At 36.7% G+C, this 25,487-nt stretch overlaps 1 protein-coding gene and 2 pseudogenes across 3 annotated transcripts; 1 reads left to right on the forward strand and 2 right to left on the reverse strand.

Annotated features, from left to right (window-relative positions):
• The first annotated feature begins 7,799 nt into the window (after positions 1 to 7,799).
• LOC133296711 (uncharacterized) lies at positions 7,800 to 11,470 on the forward strand (annotated as a pseudogene).
• Positions 11,471 to 12,061: 591 nt separating this feature from the next.
• LOC133296704 (uncharacterized) lies at positions 12,062 to 18,215 on the reverse strand. Of its 3 annotated transcripts, XR_009749535.1 has the most exons (8): positions 17,809 to 18,215; positions 17,654 to 17,729; positions 16,572 to 16,702; positions 16,342 to 16,412; positions 15,792 to 15,873; positions 14,244 to 14,293; positions 12,640 to 12,703; positions 12,258 to 12,557 (listed from the first exon to the last, which is right to left on the reverse strand). XR_009749535.1 is itself a non-coding variant. In XM_061495759.1 (7 exons), the coding sequence occupies exons 1-6, from the start codon at positions 18,187 to 18,189 to the stop codon at positions 14,273 to 14,275; spliced, it is 762 nt and encodes a 253-aa protein (XP_061351743.1). In that variant the 5' UTR covers positions 18,190 to 18,215; the 3' UTR covers positions 12,062 to 12,167; positions 14,244 to 14,272. The 3 variants fall into 3 exon arrangements, 2 of the variants coding, with proteins under 2 accessions (XP_061351743.1, XP_061351741.1); XM_061495759.1 differs by lacking the exons at positions 12,258 to 12,557; positions 12,640 to 12,703 and adding an exon at positions 12,062 to 12,167; XM_061495757.1 differs by having other exon boundaries at positions 12,258 to 12,703.
• Positions 18,216 to 23,237: 5,022 nt separating this feature from the next.
• LOC133296712 (aldehyde oxidase GLOX1-like) lies at positions 23,238 to 25,313 on the reverse strand (annotated as a pseudogene).
• Positions 25,314 to 25,487: the final 174 nt, after the last annotated feature.

The following is a 25,487-nucleotide window of genomic DNA, read 5'->3' on the forward strand; positions in this document are numbered from 1 at the left end:
AGAAAACAACACAGATTCAGAAAGAAGACAAGGAGACGAGAAGAATGGTGGTGGTCCAGTCCAAAACCACCGCCGGACGCGCCTCCACGTGCCGGAGAAAGCGGTTGCGCGTGGGCTTCACTCGCGTACAAAGAAGCGGCGCGTGAGAGCGCGTGGGAAGGCTTCTCCGGCTGAAATTTTTCCGGTGTGGTCGTCCGGTCAACGCGCACCTGTCTGTGGGTGGTCGCGGATGAAAAGTCGCGGGGAAGGGGTCCAAACGGTGAAGACAGAACTGGTTGAAGGCGGTCAGAGGTGTTTGGGTCGTTTGTGGCGAAGGAACGTTGCGTAGAAGGATAGAACGAAGAAAAAGGTCAACAGTGGTCCCCTTGGCCCAAAAGGTCCCCGGAAAAAAATTTCCGGTGGCGGCTGATGGCGACAAGAGGCAAAGAAATAGGGTTTTGTAAAAAAAGACAATAGGCGCAGAAGCAGAGCCCTCAGGATCGAGAGCTTTGATACCAACTTGAAAAAGGGTTATCAAATATTATTGAATTGTGTAAATAATCTGTACAAAGAGGTCTCTATTTATAGAGAATGAAAAACCTAATATTTGACCTAATGGACTTGGCCCAATACAACAAATAATAATAATTAAATAACAAATATCTACAACAGAATCAATGCAGTTAAATGTTTCCTTTTCACATTATTATGGTAAAAAGACTTACTGAAATCAAATTTATAAAAACCAATATTTTTTTAAAAAAAAATAATCAAGTTTAAACAAATATGTTTTTTTGACTCCTGATCCATTAAATTTAGTATAATGATTGTTGAACCAAAGTACAATACCACAAAGAGAATACATCTGTTTAATTTGCTTAAAGAAAAAAGCACTACCTGTTTGATTGTGATCTTTCAAGTAGTATAAATTTTATAAGCACTGAACAAAAAGAAATCATTAGATTTTTGTTACCCATTAAATCCCATATTTTCATTATTTCTGCTGTATCGTGCGTAAAACAATACATAATACTAAATGCTATTATAATGAACTTTTCTTTATTCTGTCAAAAAGAATTGTCCTGTTTGTTTACATTCTTTTTCATCATGATCAAACGCAATTATTGTCTTTGATTGTAGAAAAAAATAAGTAAGAAAAAAGAAACAAAGAAAAATGAAGTGAGAAAGATTGAGGGAATAGTGACCAAAATGTCACTGTTTATCAAGTTTTTTACTTAAATGCACGCGAACAGTGTTATTTTTTAATATGTCACGTGGGCAAGTTTGCTGGACACTGTAGCGAACTCGGTTTGCTGATGTGTCACGTTTCTAGTGGACACCAAACATGGGGTAGCGAACTTGGTTGCAATACATAAAAATTATGCATTCTAACCAAGTTCGCTACCCACAAGTAGCGAACTTGATACTTGGTGTCCACTAGAAACGTGACACGTCAGCAAACTGAGTTCGTTACATTCCCCACCAAACTTGCCCACGTGACATATTGAAAAAGAATACTGTTTGCGTGACATTTGGATAAAAAAATTGATGAACAGTGACATTTTGATCAATGTTTCAAGATTGAGTGTATATAAAGTATATGCAATAATATTTTTTAAAATTAAATTGAATACTTACTAAAAAATATTTTATTAAGAAAATTATAAAATGATTTAATGGACTTGTTAATTCTTAAATAAATAATGTTTATCATTTTATTTTATTCAATAACTATTGTTAAATTTTATAAAAAAAAGTTCACTTATCTTTTTTAACTATCTAAAATCAAATCATCCAATCAGATATTATGCATATGCTGTTGGCGGCTGGGAATATCCTTGATGTGGAGGATTCCTTGTGTCAATTTCCAACTTGATGATGTTAAAACATCATTAAGATTGTGTTGTGTGGCATCAATTTCAGAGCAGACAAAGTACTAATGAACAAAACCAATACCACAGATAAATAAATGTAATCTTTCACATACTCAAACTCAAACTCAGCCCCATCATGTGGCTGTCACGAGAATGGGAAACTTTTTATTTATATATTCTTTCATTGACAAAGCGAAGTCAAGAAGCATCAAGATAGGGCGGAATCTCCACGACAGAGAAATTGGAGAGAGAGAGAAAAAAAGAATTTCAACCAATTAGGAGCGTGGTACTGTACTTGTAGCATAACATTTTTTTTTTTGGTTACATTATTATTTTGTTTTAAACCAAAAAACAAGTGGTCAGTTATCAACCACTGATTCTGGAATTTATTAACCGCAAGTTGTGCATTTGACCTGAGAAAAGTTGAAAGGTGCTAATCTAAAGATAATAATCAAAAGGGTGAAGAGAATCACATTTTGTAATCAATATCTACATGTAAAACATAATGGATATGTGAACCGTAAAATTAAAGGAGCTCTTTCTTCCTCTCACCCCTCTAATCCATCACTTAAACCAAATAATTCACTCTTAATTAAACGCTATCGGTTAGGGTGAAATGAAAATGATCTTTGAATGTGTTCTGGGTGAACATCACTATGGATTCTATATGGTTGAAGTCCCCCTATCTTAGGCCTTATCCTTGATATATATAGCTCTTGCTTGGATAGTTATTCTAAACGTGGGTGGTTATTGATACCATCATGTAATCGTGGTTGGACCCACCTTGCGTTCTAATACATAGGTTAACTAACTAATCATCCAGGTAAGGATCCTTCCGGGTTCCGCCAGCCGTTTTCCTTGGCTAGTAATACCCAGACGAATGAACCCAGATCATTAAGTCCCCAAGCTCGGAGTTTAATGACTATTTTACTCCGAGTTTAACTCTTAACTTATCTCTTACGATTTCCATTACTTATTATATTTCTGTATCCTCATTAAATGCCTCCTGCCTATTCAGCTTCTGATTGCCATTTGTCACTTTCTTACTGCCTTGATCTTCTAAACGGCTTGACATCTGAAACGACGTGACCTGACAGCCATTATTGCATTTCGAAATTCAAAACACCGGTTACTTTTTCACCTCTTTTTATTACCGCTTGCCTTTACCATTTCTCATTTACTCATTTTCACCATTTGCCTCTTCTTTTCTTCTGCACCTTCTTCTTCCTTCTTCTCGCCCTGCATAGTTCTGGTTCTTTCTTCTTTCTGCGTTTTCTTGCAATTCTCCTGTGGACTTTACTGTGACACTGCTACCTTTGGTTGCTACCCTTCATCCGGCTATACAAGTAAGTTCCTTTATCTTGATACTTGTCTTATTTTCTTCTTTCTTGCTTAATTTTGCCATTAACTTTAAAACTGTTACCTGCATCTTTAAACTTTATCGTAGTAAACCTTGCATATGACTCGTTAAATTGTTTCTTACCTTCTTCCCCTGAAAAAGACTTCCTTTGTCTTTGTACCTTCATCTTCTTTAATGTTTCTTTAATGGCTTTTTAGGTTCTGGACGGATTAGGAATCTACTTATAACCACCATTTTCTTCACTAGTCATTTTAACTTGTAATATATCTTCTAAACTAGATTTTACTGGTACCTTTCCGTCCAGGCCATGTCAAGGAATCGCCCCTACCGTTCGCTTCCCCTTTCTCGCTTCGCAATACCTTCTATTGTGGAAGGTTTAGAATAGGTTGATGAAGAAGCTCTAAGACTTCGTTCGTCTTATGAAAACCAACCGAGTAATCTCCACACCGCCTTACAATCAATACCTCTATTCCGTGACTCTATTATCACTTCTTTCCGAGTTGTTGTACCCGCAGAAGAGGAACGTATCTGTTCGCTTTCTAGGCAAGGTGAGAATTCTTTATTTTTTGCCTATAAATGCTTATTTTCTGAGTTCAACATAGTTCTACCATTCACTGAGTTCCAAATGGACGTCTTGAATCATCTTGATGTCGCCCTTTCTCAACTTCATCCAAATAAGCGGTGCTTTTTACATACCTTCGAGATAATCTGTCGATCTTTTGGGTTCCCTTACTCCTTTCGGGTGTTTTTCTGTCTATTCGTCGTGTTCCAGAATGCTATTGATAAAGGGAGTACTCGCCATAGCTGGGTTTCTTTAAAAGCCCGCCCCGAATTTCATTGGTGTACAATATATGAAGATAACTGGAAAAACTTCAAAGAAGATTACTTTAAAATCTGTATACCAGAAGCTCTTCCGGCTACACCTTCTGCCTCATCTTCTTCTTCTCAATCTGCTTCTCTTTCTGCTTTCTTTCTGGATCAGGACGGAGCTCCTCGATTCCCTCTCAGTTGGAACCGGCATCATTGTACTACTTCTGCCAAAGCGTTTTTAACTAACTCAAAGAATTTGAGTACTGACGAAACCGAAACTTTCACTTGGTTTAAAAATCTGGCTTCTGAGTTATCCAAGCAAAATATTTCTATCATTCCTCGGTCTATCCTAAAGTATAAAGGTTCTTCTGACTGGATTTGCAGGAAATTAAGTAAGTAACTTACACACTTCTCTTGTGTTGTCATATATACTTGACGTTTAACCTTATATTTATTTTCTTCTGTGTTTGTTTGCTTTCAGGTAAATTCATGGATCCTACCTTTTTTGCCCGCCAAAAACAAAAGACTGCTCGGAAGGATGACTCTACTGCTTCCAGCGATAAAGTGGTGCGTACTGATCACTCCTCAGTTTCTGGCGAGAAGGAAGGTTCTCCTACTCCTTCATCTATTTCGGCTACTTCTGCTACGGGTTATGTCCCGAGCGACACTGTAGTACTGGACATGGACCCTCCTGTCGATTCTGGCGAGCTCCGACATAGGAAGCGAGTTCAGATTAATGAGCCTGGCCCTGACCAACCTTCTACTGAGAAATATTTGACTCCTCCTTCTTCTGTGATTACTACCCCTTTCTCAGAACCTCCTTTTATGAAGAAGTTACAACCTTGCTTTACTCCTGGGCTCCGCGAAAAATGGGATAAGTTCTCTTTGGATCAACTAATTGCTAAATTCACTGACATCCGAGATAACTCTCTCCGTGAAGCCCACTATTATGAAATGGCTCTTTTGGCATTGGTTGAACGCCAACAGTCGCTTATTGAACTTAAAGAGTTACAACTCTTTAAGAACAACTTTAAAGCTGAACAAGGTCGCCTGACCCAAAGGGCCGAAACTGCCGAGTTTGCTGCCCAAGGCTTCCAAGTCAAGCTCAAAGAAACTGAAAAAATGGCGAAGAAGTCGAATGACGAGCTTACTTCTCTTAAACAAGATCATGACGGGTTGACTGAAGAACATAAATTGTTGAAGAAAAATTTTGAGGAGTCGGACTTCCGAGTAGCTGAATTGGAGCTAGAAGTAGAAACGTTGAAGAAAAATGTCGCTTCTCTACAACAAGCCACTGACGACATGGACTCCAAATATGTTGCCTTTGGTCATCAAATTCGCGGTTGGGTAGTAGATCAGGTGAAATTCTTCCAGCCAGAAGCTGCTCTTCCTAACTTAGAAAAAATTGACACCTTCAACTTTATTGACAATAGTCGACTATGCACTCATAATGAAAAAGGTTCTGTTACTGTTCTAGCCACCTGCCCAGCCGACTACCTAGGCCTTACTCCGTCTTCTAACAAGACTACCTCTGAGGATATCCATAAAGATGCTTGAAGGAGTGGGATACCACTTTTATTGTGTACTTGTTTTTGTTTTTCTATTATTTAATTTTGTAATGACTGCTTATTTTGGACCTTTAGCTCCCCGCTATATTAATGCTTTTGGAATTACTTGTCGTCTTTTCTTATTTCCTTTACTATGGCCCGACCAGTCTGCCGATTTGCTGCATTTGACTTATAAATTATTTATGATATCTTAAAACTTACTCGACAGTCTTTTGCAACTTATTTTGCATTAACTGACTTATCTTTTCAAAACTCTAACAAATCTTGTGGAGTTTTTTGCAAAGATCCAAATAACATTTTTCACGTTACCGAGTATGTCCTGAACGGTCTGCCCAAGAGGCCATTGAAGGCGGCAAGGGACTTTTGCTCCCGTTTTCGAGTCAGAATTGAACGGGTTCCCAATAGGCCATTGAAGGGGACAAGGGACTTTTGCTCCCGTTTTCGAGTAGGAATTGAACGGGTGCCCAAGAGGCCATTGAAGACAGCAAGGGACTTTTGCTCCCGTTTCCAAGTAGGAATTGAACGGGTGCCCAAGAGACCATTGAAGGCGGCAAGGGACTTTTGCTCCTGTTTCTGAGTAGGAATTGAACGGGTGCCCAAGAGGCCATTGAAGGCGACAAGGGTCTTTTGGCTCCATCTTTAATCAGTATCACTTGTGAAAACTCGGTTTTATTGAATTCAAAGATTATACTAGATGCAACATACAAAATATGCATCCCGTATAAAGCATAATATTCACATACTAAATATCATACTAAATTTAAAACATAATCTTCCTAACCCAGTTAAAGCATAAACTTTCTAACTAAAATACTAACTGACATACTAACAAACAATTAAATATACTCGCTAATTTCTTATTGCTACTAAATTCTGAGTTTTTCAACTGAAATACCTTTTGAGCTTGCCCGCATTCCAATATCGTGGAATAGATTTCTCATTCAAATGCTCTATCTGATAAGCTCCCATATTAGTGGCCGATGTTACTCGGTACGGGCCTTCCCAATTAGCTGCTAATTTTCCATCTCTTGCATTCTTATTTCCAACATCTGCCCGCCTGAGCACCAAATCTCCTACTTGAAACGTCTGCTTGACCATTGTTCTATTATACCTTGTCGCCGCTCGCTGCTTGGATGCCATTTCTACCATTGCTATTTTTTCTCTTTCTTCCTCCAACAACTGCATGTCAATCTTCATCAACTCGCTATTCTCTTCTTCTTTTTCTTCCGGCAACAGTTTTCTTCTCCATGATGATTCTCCAACCTCTACCGGCAACATTGCATCAAACCCGTATGTCATCTTAAATGGTGTTTCTTGAATACTAGACTGCACCGAAGTTCTATATCCCCATAACACGTTGTCTAATTCTTCAACCCAACTTCCTTTGCATGCTTCCACTCTTCTTTTCAACCCGTTCGTCGGAATTTTGTTTACAGACTCTACTTGCCCATTCGTTTGCGGGTGTTCTGATAACTCATATTTTATTGCACTTATTTGTTACTCTTGATTATTATTTTTAGGATTTATTTGAATAAAATAATGATGTTTTGAGTTAATTTATATTTTTAGTTTTTGATTGGGTTTAATTTATTTTCGTCAGAATTTTTCAGCTTTACGTTACTTTTGTATTTTAGCCATATCTCAGTCCACAGTTGTCGGATTGACTCCGTTCTTGTTGGATTTTTCAGATAACACAGAGGGCTACAATTCTTATCCAGAGCTCGAAACCCAAATCGAACTGGAAGCTGATCGATTTCTGACTCCAAGTTGGAAGCGTTTTGCTGAAGTTTTATTTTATTATTGGACTTGTAATTTAAATTAGAACCCAATCACTTAAGTGGCCCAAAGCCAAGTTTTAGTTTTATTTTATTTTTTATTTATTTTATTTCGTATTATAGATGGGCCGATCAGAACTGAGCCCTAACCCGATTTGGGTAGGGGTATATGACGACAGAGTAGGAAACTTTTAAGCATCTTGTAATTTTTGAATTGGAGGATCAAAACATTTTCTCTGAAACGTTCTTCGTCTTTTCTTCTTCTTCTTTTTATTTATTTTAATTTTTAATCATGTTTATCCTAGCCATGCTAGGCAAAAACCCTTTAATCAACCTAAGGGGAAGGGATTCCATGGATCTATCTAGAGGATTCGCGATCACTCTCTAATCAGATTTGTTTCTTTACCCTAACTCAGATCGATATCGTGCGATTATGGATATTCGATCTGAGGTTCGCGATTGCGATTATGGGAAAAGAATGATCATCAGATTTGATGATCAGATTGTTCTCAATTGAAAATAAGGATTCTGATTCAATTGAGGTTAATCACGAATTTGGTAATTTTTATCCAAGAAAGGACATCCTAGGAACCCGAACCTTAGGTTGGTTAATTTTTAATTACGAGCTTTTAATCCCAATTTTTATATTCTGTCTTTTAATTATTCAACCAAAATCTAAAACCTCCCTTTTATTTTCTGTTTTCAAAAACGATTTTTACCCAAACAATTTCCTTGAGAGACGACTTAGGATTTTCACTTTACTGCAAATTTTCTGAACCCTAATTAAAAAATAATTTTTAATTTGCGCTAGTTCGACAGCTCGTGTCAAATTTGGCGCTGTTGCCGGGGAAATTGCATCGGTCTAAATCATTTTCTGATTCTTGATCATCTTCTTCTTAAATTTTCGTTTTTGTTTCTAAAAAAACACTTAAAAAAAAAATTACGCATCTGTCTTGTTTCTGTGTTTGCACTCGTTTGTGTTTCTGATTCTGAATCCTGCACCTTTGATTCTGCATCGGAATTTGATTTTGCACACGCGTCTACGGTTTACGTTTTGGGCAGTTTTGGGGAAATTTGGGGAAATCGGTAAAACCTCTGTTTGAGAGATTGGCTTCGGGAGTTCTATTCCCAAAGGAATTCGACCTTCTGAGCATAAATCACGGGGCGTGAGGTGGGCCTTATTTTTGCCAAATTCTTTCGTTTACTAACCCGTTTTGGTGTTTCTTTATCATTTCAGGACGTGTCGGGTATTTTGGATTTGTTCGACTTACTTTGATCGATCTGAAAATTGGTGACCTGAAGAAGACGATCATCCCTGTCAAATTCGCTGAATTTGTTCGTTTACTATTTTATTTTATTTTTTGAAAAAAATTTATTTGATTTTTGAGTCCGTAAGGTCATTTAGAGTTTAGGAGAGTTGGTCTCTTAGGATTCTGAGGTCATTTGGTATTTTTCATAGATTTATTTTTGCTTCTGTTTGCTATTTTCGGCAAATTTTTGTGTCCTATCGTATGTTTTGTGATTTTATTGCTGTATGCCCTTGCCTATGATGCATGACTAGGAGTACTACCAGTGTTGATGATTTATATGCATTTGACCCTGAGATAGAGAGATCATTGCATGCTGCTAGTAGAGCTCATAAGTTGACTTACAGTAGAGTTGTTCCTGAGCATACCTTAGAATCTGAGTCTGTTTGTTCGAGTCGTTTACATAATGTTTATTCGTTTGGTAATTTATTTGATTCTGAAATCATAGGTGATAGAACACTTAAGCAATTGGCTGCTCCTAATGTTGATAATGAGCAGCCCCTCTGTATTCGTTATGCTAATCCTGTTGTACCTTTTGAGCTTAAGTCTGGACTGATACACTTGCTTCCTAAGTTTCATGGTCTTGCAGGTGAGGATCCTCACAAACATCTGAAGGAATTTCATATAGTCTGCAGCACTATGAAACCACCAGGGGTGGATGAGGAACAAATCAAGCTGCGTGCTTTTCCTTTCTCTTTGGACAGTGGAGCTAAGGACTTGCTGTACTACTTGCCACATTCCTCCATTGTAAGCTAGAATGACATGTCAAGATTGTTTCTGGAGAAATTCTTCCCTTCATCCAGGGCCACCTTAATCAGAAAAGAGATCAGTGGCATAAGGCAGGCTAATGGGAGAACATGCATGAGTATTGGGAGCGGTTTAAAAGGCTCTGTGCAAGCTGCCCACACCATCAGATTCCACACAATCTCCTGATTGTTTACTTCTATGAAGGGTTGCTGCCTATGGATATGAATCTTTTAGATGCAGCTAGTGGAGGAGTCCTGAGCAATAAAACACCTGATGAGGCAAAAGAGTTGATTGCTGAGATAGTGGCTAATGCTCAACAATTTGGCACTAGAGCAAACAGCAGTGCAGTGTTCCAAGTGCAAGCTCCTCCAATACAAAATCCAATAGTGGCAGCAGCAGGAGCATCAAGCACAGATAACCAACCTGTGTGGCATCTGTTGTGATCCTTCTCATCCCACGGATGCTTGTCATTCTTTTCAAGATAGCGGTTTTCAAGTTGATCAGTCTGTTGCTGCAGTTTTTCCTGGAAAGCCACAGTACCAGCAGCAGCAGCAGCAAAACAATCCATTCTCCAATACATACAATCCTGGCTGGAAAAATCATCCAAATCTCAAATGGAGCCAGAATCAGCAAAGTGCACCATTCCAGCAGAATTAGCAAAGTGCACCATTCCAGCAGAGGCAGCAGTTTGTACCTTCACAACAGAGGCAAAATTTTCAACAATTTGCACCTCCACAGCAAATGCAGCAGCCACCAATGCAGCAGCAAGCCAGTACCACTGGTCCTTCTTGGAGGATTTAGTCAAGCAAATGGCAACTACTAATCTGCAGTTCCAGTAGAGGACTGAGTCTTCCATCCAGAATCTGCAAACACAGATTGGCCAACTTGCAACATCAATGAGTCAGAATCAACAAGCAAGTGGAAGCTCCCTTCCATCCCAAACAGTTCCAAATCCAAAAGGAAGCGAAAATGTGAGTGCTATTACTCTGCGGTCTGGAAAGCAAATGGAGGAGCCAAACCAAGTTGCTGCTGAGTCATCTAAAGGAGGTGACACTAGTTCCAAGAAGCATAGCACTAGTACATCTGATATCCATATCCCTCTGTCATTCCCTCAGAGAGCCACTCAGTCCAAGAAGCAATTAGCAAGGCTCAAGATAAAGAGATACTTGACACCTTCTGAAAAGTGGAGGTGAACATCCCTCTTCTGGATGCAATACAGCAGATTCCGAGATATGCCAAGTTTCTAAAGGAGCTGTGCACCAACAAGAGGAGACTGAAAGGAGATGAACAAGTTAACCTGAGTCAGAATGTATCAGCACTCATCCAGCCTATGCCTAAAAAGTGTCAAGATCCAGGGACATTTACTATTCCTTGTGTAATTGGCAATTCTATTTTTCATGATTGCATGCTAGACTTAGGGGCTTCCATCAATGTCATGCCTGAATTTGTATATAAGTCTCTTGGTCTTGGTCCTTTGCGTGCTACTAGTATTGTGGTTACATTAGCTAACAGGAGTAGTATTCACCCATCTGGTTTGGTTGAGGATGTATTGGTCAGGGTTAATAATCTGATTTTTCCTGCTAACTTCTACATTTTACAAATGGAGAGTGAGACTGCTACTAATAGATCACCAATTATACTTGGTAGGCCTTTCATGAAAACAGCTAGGACCAAGATAGATGTTCATTCTGGTACTCTTTCCATGGAGTTTGGTGATAGCATTGTGCATTTTAATATATTTGATGCCATGAAACATCCTAGGGAAGAGCATTCTGTTTTCTGCATTGATGTGATAGATGAAGTTGTTGAGGATGTTTCTGCTGAATTCGTTGCTGATTTTTCTGATTTTTCTTCTACTCATGATTCTGATTTCTGTGGTTGTGGTGATAGTCAAGAGTGCTTTGTGTGTGCTGAAATAACATCATATCTTTCTGGTTTTAATGATGCACTGATTGATGAACAAGATTCTGATTCTGATTCTTATTGTGATTCTGCATTGTCTAAAGACCGACTCCTTCCACTGGATCGAAAAAAGTCTTCTCCTTGGTAACCTTCGTTGTCCTCCGCTCGCTCGTCATGGTGATGGCTTGCCATGACCCAAGAAAAATGCGTAGGAATCTTTTTACCTATTCCCACAGACGGCGCCAAATGTTCTGGGTGAACATCAGTATGGATTCTACATGGTTGAAGTCCCTATCTTAGGCCCTTATCCTTGATATATATATATAGCTCTTGCTTAGGTAGTTATTCTAAACGTGGGTGGTTATTGATACCATCATGTAATCGTGGTTGGGCCCACCTTGCATTCCAATACATGGGTTAACTAACTAATCATTCGAGTAAGGATCCTTCCGGGTTCCGCCAGCCGTTTTCCTTGGCTAGTAATACCCGGACGAATGAACCCGGATCAAAATGCAATTTTATTTTTACATTTTAAAAAAAAAAATTGCGTATGTCTCATTATAATGAGAAGAGAGGGGAAATATTAATGGAATATAATAAAATTCACTCATTGTTTTACAAAAAAAAAAAAAATGGATCAAAAGCATTTTTAACCAAAACATATATATAATCAATAAAAATCACAAAGTGAAGTTCATGCCTTCAAGGTGAACAGTAACACAATATATAAAATTGTTAAGCCGAACCAGGGAATATGATTACATGTTTCTTATCCAATGAATTGGTGTTGTATATTCATCTTGTGAGTAGAAGCCATTGAGTGTCTGAAGAAATATGATCAGAATCTATGAATCACAAGAACAAATTGATTGGTTATAATCTTGCTGAAGAAACCAATAAAGAATAAAAGGCAGCAAAGCACATACATTGCCCACAAAAAAATCAAGATACATTGATAAATATAATTTATTTTTTTAATAAAATCTACAAATATCTGCATCTTGTATTCCAGGTTGCCAACTTGATGAACTGTAGAAACAACGGGAAAAAAACTGTATGCAGAGCCAGAAAGTCAAGAAATTTATAAATATAGCTGTCTTTGTTTAAAAAATCTACAGAGAACTACATCTTGTATTTTAGGTTGCCATCTTGATGTTCTTTCAGCATACCATACAGCAACCAGCTTTGTTCAACTCTATTTACTGAGTTCTGGAGAATGAGTTCTTCTCTACAATCTGAAAATTCAACACCACACTCCCCTCTCATTAGCTTCAGTATTCTTCATTTTCAACCTCAATTCTTCAGTGGATAAAATACCTTGTTACAGGTCCAAAGAATTTTCTTCGCAAATAAATGAACTCCACACAGCAAACTGAGAACTCTGAACAGAAAAAATAAAAATACCATACAAAATAATATATCATAAATAACTCCAATCAAGCTATAAAATTACATATTCTTCAAAAGTAGTTTGGATCAGCAGTGGAAATAAAAGACTAAAATCTATCTTTTCTTTTGCACCAAGTTTAGATCCTAGGTAAAATAGTTTGTTTTCTTTAAACACTTGAATGAAAATGAACTAACTGTAAAGAACCAATTCAACCCAAAAGCTTAAACTGTTGGGTGAAGTTGCATTAATAATTTGATATATCTCTAACACACACCCTCACAAGAGAGCCCATTAGGCTTGAAAGGTGAATGATGCATCAAGACCAGCCAACCTATGCTAAGAAATTCCACAAAGAAAATGGAGGGCGGTGAGGATCGAACCCAGAACACCGAGGCTCTGATACCATGTAAAGAACAATTTCAACCCAAAATCTTAAGGTGTTGGATGAGGGCCTTTTTAATGGTTTATATTATTCTCTAATACACCCCTCACGAAGAGCCCTTTGGGCTTGAAGCGTGAATATTACACAGGCCCAATTTTTGGTTTACCTTGTGCTTATTTTAATTCCACTAGAAAGTGAGGGGTGGTGAGGATTAAACTCATGACCTTGTGGTCACTGAAGCTCTGAAACTATGTAAAGAACTATTTCAACTCAAAACCTTAAAGTATTGGGAGAGGTTACATTAATGGTTTTATATATCTCTAACACTAACTAATAATGATGCAGCCACGAAGCCTGCAACTGGGTCAAGTTTCTATGCTTGAACTAATAGAATAGGTCAGAAATTTAAGAAAACTCCACCTGTAGTAAATTTCAGAATAGCTTCTTATCAAGAAAGCACCTTTTTTTGGGTATCAAGTACCAACATGGATAGCATCTTAATTTTCCACTGTCTGACCAATTCTATGCATATTGAAGGCATAGTTGTCAATAGCAGTTAGCGGCCAGTAGCGGCCGACCCCGAAAATGGTATAGCGGTGTAGCGGGTAGCGGTAATACCGCTACGGTGAAGTATTAATTCCACATATATTATACTAACAGTCAAGAAACAAGGCAATACCGCTTTTAATATTAATGCTCAAACATAAGAAGTCACACAAAATCAAACACATAATTCCACAATCAATGTCAAATACAAAGAACATAAAGGAAGGATCCAAAATTAAACACAACTGAACATAAAATTGTCAAATAGCCAAGTACAAGAAGTGAACTAATAAAGAAAATCATCATCATCTTCGGATTCTCCATCAAATTCCAACATAGGAGTGGTGTAGCGGGGGTAGCGGGTAGAGGTATTGCTGCTACGCTACGCCGCTACCTTCCGCTACGGCTAATGTCGCGTAGCGTCGCGGTTTGTAGCGGCCGACCGCCGCTACCCGCTACGGTAGCGGTTTAGCGGCGCTACAGGCCGCTACTGACAACCTAGATTGAAGGTTTTCTCTTTTCTTCTTTATTCCACGAGTATACCCAAAATTTTGACTCAAATTTGTGGGTGTGTGAATGAGTAGGAGATAGAATAAATTGTACCTGCATATGGAATGGAAACTCGAGAGGTTCTACTTGAGAGGCTTCATACCCTGTTCACGCTCCAAAAAGTAGATTCCCAGTTACTGTTTGTTAGATAAAATAAATATAGATCTTTCTCAGGAAGCTGAGAACAAAAGATAACAACACGATATAAAAAGGATGTATTATAGAAGGACTCTTATCTTTTTTCTTGACCGTAAGAGAAGGACTCTTAACTAATTCTAATGTAGTTTAATGACTAACATTATAGAAAAAGGAAGCATACATAAAACAAGAATATTTTCCCTTTTGATACCAAACAAAAGATGATGCCTTGCATTTCCATATCCAAGTACATTTCCCAGCATTCCATGAGATACAAGGTTCCAAAATGAAATAAATAGAATACATCAAGTTCATAATCTCCATCAAAACTTGAGTCTTCTTCACTATAACAAATAGAAAGATATGATGAAATTGGTAGCAAAAATGGTTGAAACGGGCCATCCTTTTCAGCCACTGAATGTAAGAGAAATGCATCACTACAACGTATTTTTTTCTAATCTTATTTTGGTGAATGAGGTTATTTATAACAAACATATGATATAGATTTGTTTCCTACAATGGACTCTGCCTCCAAGTAAATGTAAGCATATTATACAGTCTTTCTAAGAAACCCATAATACATTAACACGGTAACTCTACGGAGTGAGGAGACCAAAGGTGAAATAGGGGACATGAATAAGAACATTCAGCATTTGATAATTGATACATTTCGAAGAGATCAAAACCTCATTATTGGTTACCACCAGTTATTAGTTATTACAAATCCACCCATAATTGGTGCTTGAAGAGTGAACGATACTTGTTTCCAAAAATCTGTTAAGCAGATAGTTTTTACTTTAATGTTACATGAACCTATCTCAGCCTAGTGAGAAGATTTTCAAGGATTTCAAAAGGTAGAATTGCAGTTATATCTAGCTAAAACTAATTCTTCATGCTACCAAAAATCAGTCAGTCACCCAATAAATATTTTTCAATACAAGATTTTGTATACAAAAAGGCATCTAGAACAAATTGTAAATGAATACAGTGAATACACCATATAACTGTATAAACTGCTCATAATCAAAATCATAGCCTCCTAGTTTCTGTCAAAACCTTTAGAATGTATCACTAGAAACTGCTGCAAGTTAAAATGACACACCCAGTGTTCAACAAGAATCCCAAACGGAATGTTCAATAAGAAAGTAGACAACCTTGAAGGGAGACAGCTAAAACACTACGTGTCATTTATTTAGAGAATTTCTGTCCAGAGACTGCAACTATCCATATTCCTCTCTCTGCTTCTAATATATAGGAAGAATATTATAGTTGTTAAGATTTAAATATGTCATGTTATTAGAAAAGCAGTTTAATATGCATATATTAGTTTTAACATGTAACATGATAAAAACAAGTCCTATCTGCAAATTCAATTTCATTTTCTGCATTTAATTGATTTAATAAAGCATGAAATCATGAGATAGCATACTGCTATTATTCCAGAGAATCCACCAGATGGTGTACCTTTGATGCCCGCAGATCATTTACTTCCATTCTAAGTGAATCATCAGATAGGATTAACCGAGACAATGCCCCGGTAGATAACCTGCAATATCATTAATAAACAGCAAAACATTTATAAAACTGGTTGAATAAATGTAATTGGTAATCCAGGAATTAAAATAATCATTTATATACCTAAAATTATATCATATTAGTCTAGCATAAAGGGGCAATTGAATCATGTTAAAATGAGAAGAGCGAATGTAGCATTTATTTCCTTTATCAACTTTCATATCAATAATGAAATTTATATACATATTTTGGGCATACATTCATTACCAAGTAAAGACAGTTAATGTAGATCTGGGTCAAAGATATTTTTTCACCCACAAGTGACCCTCTAAATCATAAATTACAAATCTTGAATATCATAGTAACTAAAAATGCTTCACATACTCAATACAACCCCCCCAACCCCCCAAACAAAAAATAAATAAATAAATAAAATAATAATTAAGAATAATAATAAATAAATAAAAATAAAATCATACTTAAAGCATATATCAAATACCCAAGATATTTTGCAGCTTCTGAGATGGATCCTTCAACTGCAAAAATGAGATCCAAAAGAGCTTGCATTCCCTGTTGGCAGGACCATGAGTAATATGTAGTTAAGTTGCAATTCGGTTTTGAATTTTCAGTAGAATGATTATTATGAGAGGATAAAGAAGAAGAAGAAGAAAAAGAAAAAAAAAAAGAAAAAGAAAGGGACAGAGATACATGCTGCACAAATGAACATACCAATGCAAATTTTGGGTTATTAGGTCCGATTTGTGGACCACAATCTGACCCTCTAATGGTTGACTTCGGAGGAAGTATATGAAGAAGCTCTCGAGGTGCTGAATAGGCATCAAGATCCACTGTCTTCCTGACTAGCTCAAGAAAATAACATGCTATTTATCAGCAAAATCAATGCTTAATATAACTAAAAGGAATATTTATCTCAGTGTAAGTATTTTCTGAACATGTCTAGGGGAAAACAACACCTTCCATTAACACATTACAGAACAACATTTGGAACCCCGGAACAAACCAGCCAGTTCAACCAGTCAAACCGTGAACCGGTTATGTCTCCATATGATTATCCCTTATTACACTATCCAACTCAACCATCAATTTAACTAGTTAAATCAATTGAACCGTGACCTCGAGGTGTATCCAAATCAATGACTGGTTTGGTTTTTAAAACACTGCTTCCAGTATGGGATTCAATATAAGATTCAGGATTACCCCTTTACTTATTTCAGTTGCTAATTATTAGTGAAGACATACTTATTTCAAACTAGGAGAAATCTCTCCATAAACCAAAAAACAATTAAATACTCTTATACTGTAAGGGCAAGCCTTAAAGCAGCAGTAAGGTGGAGTTCCTTGTGACCGGAAGGTCATGAAATAGTCTCTGTGAAATAATGTAAGAGTAAGACGCGTACATCGTCCCTCACCCCTACCCTCGTAAGTCAAGTAGCCCTGTGCACCTTTACACTTATAGTAGTACTTTGCAATGGATGCATCACCCACTAAAATTCGAAAAATATGACACACCTAATTGCATTTACTCCAAAGACTTCTCTATTATTAATATCACATAAGTCCAACTTATTTCTATTTTTACTCACAGAGTATATGCACTGTAGTACTACAGAAAATTTAATCCATAAACCCGGTGCAATCCAAGAACCAATAAAGTATTGACACGACACTAATTATGAAAGTTAATTCATAACTAAACTAGTGCACTCACTAATTATGCTTAGATACCCATTTTTTGTAAACTACAGTATGGAACGAGAGAAACAATGAATGAAGAATGATGAAACAAACACCTTTGAGAGCTATAAGAGAGCGAAGGCGATTTAACGCGGAAGCGCGGTTCTTATGCTGGGAGCGGTCCTCAGAAGCCTGAACAATACCAACCCCACAATGAGAAATTGATAAAGACGGAATTTTGAGGATGAGAAAGGGTAAAAGGGGAAATAACCTGAGCTATAATGCCAGTGGGTATGTGCTTGAGTCTCACTGCGGATTCGCGCTTGTTGCGATGCTGACCACCTGGACCGGAGGTTTTGAAGGTACCCATCTCGCATTGACGCATCAGTTCATCGTCCGTGAGTTCCAGGTACCCTTTTTCGGCGGCGGAGGTGGCGGTGGTGGTGGTGGTGTGGTTGGAGCACCATATGCGGGTGGTGTTGTTGTTAATTATTGAGATTGGATGATGAGTGATGTTGAGAGAGGAAGACCGGAGTGGACGATGATGATGGTGATGATGAAGACAAGAGTTTATAGTACACAATCTTCCAAGTCTGAGACTAAGAGTGAGAACAAAGGTTGGTTTGCAGAGGAAGAGGATCTTGTGTGACATTGTTATTGTTGCCTCTAATTCCTGCTTCTCAAGCACTCCATAGTTCAAACCTCCGAAATAAAATTTATGCTTTGTAAAGGGGTCGAACCGGTTCAATATGTTTTCAAAACCAAACTCAACCGGTCGTTCACCGGTTCAAATTGTGAAGAAGTTTTTATAAAAAAAAAAAAAAAAAAAAAAAAATGTTTATATAAATAATGTTCCTTTTTTTTTGTACATAATGTTCCTTTTTTTTGAATAAATAATGTTTTTTTTTTTTTGGTAATCTAAGGAGCTTAATAACAACACTTTAAAGAGATCAATTCAATAAAATCGTTCTAAAATTACAAGACAAAGACAAATCAGCCCAATACAAAGGTCAAATACCAGGGAGAGGGTTTGAAAAAACACAAAAATTATTCTCAACAGCATAGTCTAAAGGATATTTAGAAAGCCAATCTGCACATCTATTTCCTTCACTAAAAATATGAAACATGTGAAGTTCCCAATTCTTTTGTAACTATGCTCGAATCCGAGTCACTAAGAGAGACTCTCGAGCTGCTTTTCCACTTTTGGAGAGAAAAGTGATAAATGAGCTTTAATCACTTACTAGGATGCTGTGTCTCCAACCTCTAGCCCAAGCAAATTCAAGACCCTTAAGGACGCCCCATATTTCTGCAACAAAAGCTGAACAATGGCCAGTATAGTAAGTAAATTCCTCTATCCAATAACCATTTTCATCTCTTATAATTCCTCCACAAGCAGCACCCATGTCATCACTCCTGGCTGCATCATCCGTGTTTAATTTCACCCAATCTGTGTCCGGAGGTAACCATCTAATAGGAACAGAAATGTAATATCTAATAGGAACAGAAATGTAATTCTTGGTCAGCTTTGTCCCCTTAGAAGTTATCCAGGCTTGTGTATACTCACGAACCAGACTCTCTACGGACTGCACCTTTATTCAAAGGTAATAGTGTTTGGAATAATTTTAATTACACAATTATTTGAAATTTTTCAGAAAAATTGTATTATTATATAGGAATATGAGGGAATATTGATCTACGTTCATTTAAGTTTTACTCATTTTGAATCGTTAATCTCACTTTCATGTTCTAATTTGTTAGTGATGTGAACTATTAGAAACATGTGGGATCCCCGATAAGCAGCTAAAATTAAATGAACAATTTGTAATTTGTACATAATTGATCCTCCCTAACAATACATTTAAAAAATATTTGTATATTTTATTTAAAATATGAATAGAGAATATATATATATATATATATATATAGGGATAGGTGAGATATAATTACACAATTATTTGAAATTTTTCAGAAAAATTGTATTATTATATAGGAATATGAAGGAAGATCGTTCTACCTTCATTTAAGTTTTACTCATTTTTAATCGTTAATCTCACTTTCATGTTCTAATTTATTAGTGATGTGAACTATTAGAAACATGTGGGATCCCCGATAAGCAGCTAAAATTAAATGTACAATTTGTAATTTGTACATAATTGATCCTCCCTAACAATACATTTAAAAAATATTTGTATATTTTATTTTTATTTTTTATTTTTTTTTATTTAAAATATGAATAGAGAATATATATATATATATATATATATATATATATATATATATATATATATATATATAGAGGGATATGTGAGATATTTTTTTTATGGGAATATGGTGGAAATTTTTTTTCCTCGTGTAAATTACTAAAAGGTGTTTGGTAGGCCAATATTTCTCAGGAATGTTGAGTTATTTTTCTAATGTCACGTTTGGTTGATTATAAAATATTTGTGGAAATTTGAATCTGTTTGAATATTTGTTTTCAATGTTGGTTTTATAAAAGGATAGTTTGTCCGTCTCCGTGCAGATGTGCTTCCTGCCGCTTATATACATTTGTTGAAGCACATACAGGACTCTATTCCTCCTCGCTCCTTGAAAGAGGTTTTCTTTGAATGTTTTTCAATAAATGATTTTAGTTTATGTAAGAAAAAAAAATATGCTTTTGAGAAACGACTTACAGTATAAGGTTTTAATAAGAAAAATACTATCCTCATAATTTTGAGCATTGGAAAGATTTTTGGTCCAGTCCATTGATGCTCATGATGAGCTTGTGTCCTTTTTTGCTAATGACCAGAATATATAAATGAATTGATTAGAGTGGTGCGATATGAAGAAACCATATCAGGATCCATGAGAACAATTGCAATGCTTGCATTAGGAGCTCAGTTAACAGCATACACATCATCTTATGAACGTGCATGGATATTAAGTGGGTCTAGTATCAATTTTGCTGGAGGGAACCTAATGATACTTCTGAATGTTCTTGGGAGGACTATTTTTCGGTTTATTCGATTATCGATTTTTCGGTTCGGTCATCGCGGTTTGAATCGGTTTGGATCAGTTGATGAACACCCCTAAGTTATGTCATTTAAAAAAATAAACATTTTTCTCAATAAATAATCAAAAGATACAATCTTTGGGGTTGGTTGTTGCATTGTTGTCAAAAATTAATCCAAAAACGTAAAAACATAGAAACGATAGAAACACAGTGAAAAAACATGTTAAAATGTAAGTGGAAACAGGTAAAAACGCTGTGTAGAAACGTAAAATTGGTAGAAACGCAAGTTTTTACGTTTTTTTACCATTTTTACCTAAACTCAATTTAAAAAAAAAAAACTATTTTCTATTTTTTTAAATTCAATTTTCTCTTTTAATGTTTTTAGACTTTTAAGGAGAGGAGAGAGAAAGGGTATGGGAGAAAGTGAGAAGAAAGAAAGAGAAAAAAAGGTTTATTTTATATCACAAATATGGATCGTTGGATGAGATAGTAATCGAACGATAACGAAAGGGGTAGGCAAAAGTAGGTAAAATAGGAGTAGGCACAATAACCTATCTCATATCTTATATAGTTATGTGAATTATATCTTTTAAATATGAAATTATTTATTAAATTTTGAGTAGAGATTTATGTGAATTTATTTTTTACATGCATAGATATATAATTTTGTATCTTGACCTTAAGTGGTAAAAACTTTACGTTTCGTCTCGTTTTTACAAATTACGTTTCTACTACCCCTTCCGTTTCTACGTAGAAACTCGATTTTGACTACACTGGGTTGTTGACATAAAATTGAGCAGAAGCAAAAGAAATTAGTACTTTCTTAGGAATGGTTGATCAAATATGTTATAAATAATAATTTATAGAAAACTTGAAAAAAAATATTTAAAAAAAGAAGAAGGTAAGCTTGCCATGAGTGCAAGATGTCAGAATTATTTTCAATATTACGGATATATCAATCACTCGGTAAATTTTTTATCAAATATGAAAAAAAAATAACATATTTATATTATCTTTATTTTTAAGATTATTTCTTTTCATATCCTTATTTTTTTTCCTTTTTAATAAAAATGTGTTACACTAAAAATTTACTCCAAGATGTCATTTATGACATGTTGGAAGGCGCCACATTAAATGATTGAAAAAAATAAGCTAACTTAAGGGCTGTTTGGTAGGAGAAGAAAAAAAATTGTCTGAGAAACCAGGGTAAGGTAAAATAGATACCCATGTTTGGTAGGAGGAACACTTTAAAAGGGTTTGAAAAAAAATGTTTTCCCATCCAATTTTTTAACACATATATTAGTTGCAGAATTTTGCCATGGATAGTATGGAAAAATTGTTTTGCTTTAGGGTGGTGAAGCTATCAGACTTTTGTAAGATAAAATTACTCTCAAAAAGTTTGTCAACCCTCACCTGATTAGTTTACTAATAGGTGTGTAACAAGACTTTTGGGGTAGTTTGGTAAATTTAATTCACTTTTCCATCAATATTTTACAATCATCCAAACATAACATCAGAAAAATTCACCCAATTTTTTCACAAAAATTCACCCAATTTTTCTGGAAAAAATTTGTCATACCAAACACCTTTTTTTTAACTTACCCAGCTAAAAAAACTTCCAACCAATTTCTCTGCAAATTTTATTTCCTGGTTAAAAAAATTTTCTCCTGTACCAAACGCCCCTAAGAGTCTCACCTATTCCCAACTTGCTTTTGCAGAGTGGATTGGAACAAGGGAATTGAGAAGAAGCAGGTAAAATAGGTAAAATATTTGCCGACCGCTGTCAGTGTTTAAAAAATTAGACATGTAACAGGTACTGGGCTGGTATGGTGTGGGGTAGACAGAGTTTGGGCCCAAAAACCTGAATACTCACATTGCGCATATAAAGCCTTGAACAAATTTAGATAGGCCACAACAGTTATAAGGCGACTTCTTAGTAATGTAGCCCACCTTGGTACAAGACTAGAAATCCTATTGGGCCACCATTATTTCACATCTAAAGCTTGGCCTACTCACAATCTTCCCTCTGAACAACAAGGAATTCCCAGTGTGGTTTCTAACTTAGCACAAAGGATCTTAAAAGTTGTGTACCAAAAAAAAAAAAATCTTAAAAAAGTAGCCCACATGTACCCCCCCCCCCCCCCATCTTGGTCTAACCAACTTGCACTTCCTTATAGCAGGTAATCACACTAAAAAAATTTCGTACTCTAAAAGGATTAAATAAGTATGTTTATTGTTTAATGTTTAGATCAATCATATGAGATATAAGCTTTTTTCTAAAATAATCTTGTCTTTAAAATGGGTAAGTAAAAATGTGTTTACTTTTTAAGTTGTACAATTATTTCTCATGCAAGCCTGAATGCTGTCTACCAATTTTAGGCACAATGATTAGGGAATTGAAAAGGTTGCTTTGGGTGTTAGTTACATTCTCTAGTTTCTAGTTAGCGTGATTTTCGAATAATAGTTACATGTATAGGAGTACATATAAGAAAGGGTGAATCCTGTCACAGCCTTCTGAGATCATCTCTATAGCCAAACTTCTTTTGAATAGAAACCGACAACCTTGTTTAAAACTAAATAAACCCATCAACACTACTACACTATTAATGACTGAACTCATGTACGAGTTAGTTCATTGACATTGAAAACAAAGATTAATGTAAAGAAACATACAAATAAACTATGTTGTCGAGCAATGACCGAAGAAATCACATCACTTGGACCCAAATACCCTGGCTTGGAATGTCATGGTCGACCACAAAGAGTAAATAGAAACCATGTGGTGCAAGAATAGCCGAAGGAGGTGTGGTGACCTCAACTTCATACGTTGATTTTTCAACACCTTTCAAATTGTCTGGCTCCAACACCAACAACCTCTGATTCATGGAGAACGAGTGCGTTGTAAAAGGCGGCGCCAACATTGTCACTGAAACCGAATCCTTGGCTAATTTTCCCTTCACCTGGAATTAAACATTCAACTTCTGAGCATATTTGAGTTTGATTTGGGATTTGGGAACAACAATTTTTGGACGCATATTAAAGAATCGAGGCTCCAGATACGAAGGAGAAAACGTTTCCAACCTCAGTTACGTTGGAAACAACACATTGGTGAAATTGTAAAAAATGTGAGGATTGCTCCCACCTACCAGGACCCTACCGTCGCGAAGCAAAATGGCAGTTAAGTGGTACATTCGCGGGATGGTGGTCGGGTTTTGCAACTCGAACCGAGACCCAACCTTACCATTTGTTTTTTAGAGAAACGAGTTCAAAACTGGGTTTCGACCCGAATCCCACCCGGCAGTCCCTCCAGACGCTCCATTGATGAGTAAAACATTGCCGTTAGGGAGCATGACCATGTCACTCATGACTCTACCACCCGGCATAGTCTCCATAGCCCACAGGGGATTCGGGTCGGTGATTTTGATCATAGCACACGTATTCAAGGCTCTGACAAATTGACCCTTTTTTGCTTGCTGGTAAGACCTTTTGAGAACTCCACCGCAAATCAAGACCTCAGCTTCCACAGACGGCGCTTGTAAATTCCTCAAAGATAGCAACACCGCTGAACCGGTACTAGGATAATACTTGGGATCTCCACCTGGTATCGTAGGGTATGTTTTCACAACCTTGTTGTCGTTGTAGTTGAATAAGATAGCACAATTATTGGCGAAGACAAAGAGGTTGACATCCACGTTAAGGAAAACAAAGGGGTAAAGGTTGTTCTCAGCGCCAACATCATTGGTCTGTACTAGAAAAGGTAAACTGCAAGTGTTTGTAGTCGTGACTCCTTTCTTGGGATAAAACTCGTAATTGAATTGTTTTCTGCCACTAATAACGATTTGTTTTCCATCTGGCAGCATGTGATTGGTGGTGTACCATCTTCAAGCTGCAAGTCCACCTTCAATTTCTTGCCAATCACATGTGGGGCATGGATTGAAAATCATCACCGCACGGTCTCCATCGTTGTACCTGCTTGTCTGAACTAGGGAACCGTCGGGAGCCGTCGAACCGGAGGAACACCAAACATCGGTTTCTACGAATAGTGGCCAGAATGTAATGGAAGCGACGTTGTAATCAACGGAGTGAGCAGTGCAATCGTCTTTGACAACCAACTCTCTTTGGTTTTGGCGGGACTTACCATTGGGTAAGTCTAAGTTGGATAAGCCAAAGTCGGTGCGGTCGAAAATGACGACACGGTCGTTATGGAGTAATTGCATGTGCATGGCCACAATCTATGAAGCACCGACACTTCAAAAACTCTGACGTGTCGTGTCCGACACTTTCCGACACTCTCTGACATTCCGACACTTTCCGACACTCCAACATGCGTTGCAGAGATTCAAAAAAGGATCAAATGCTGTATTATGTTGCATTTTTAGTTCAAACTATTAGATTCATTGGATTACGATTACCAATTTATTGAGTTTAATATAAATATTTGGAATATCTTATGTATCTTTGCAAAATTTATAGGTATTAGAAGTTTAGCTTCATTTTTTTATTAAACTATTGAATATTAAATATAATATACACTACACAAATTTAAAATATTATTTAATATCAAAACGTGTCCTAATGTGTCAAAATCTAACATTTTTTAGAATTAGCTTGTCGAAGTGTCGTGTCGTATTGTATCCCGTGTCTCGTGTCGGTGTCGGTGCAACATAGGCCACAATGCCGATGCTTTTCTGTAGAAGCTGCCACTGTCTGTTTTTGGCTTCGGACATACTGAATGAAGCAAGGAGAAGGTAGAAAAAAAGGGAAGGTAGAAGAAGGTTCCTCATTTCTTGTGTGCTGAGAAAATACTGAAGAAGGGCTTTAAATAAATACTGGTTGTGGGGGTGTTGTGAGGGCTTGAGCAGAACTAATAGGAGTAACTGCATATTTTTTAAGACTTGCATATGGCAATCACAAATGTGACTCGAGTGTGTAATGGTGCAACAAATATAACTTCAACC

The sequence above is a fragment of the Gastrolobium bilobum genome, unplaced genomic scaffold (genome assembly GCF_033153095.1).
Source record: "Gastrolobium bilobum isolate Gb01-03AN ecotype WA unplaced genomic scaffold, APGP_CSIRO_Gbil_v1 utg6129, whole genome shotgun sequence".
NCBI classification, from domain to species: Eukaryota; Viridiplantae; Streptophyta; class Magnoliopsida; order Fabales; family Fabaceae; genus Gastrolobium; species Gastrolobium bilobum.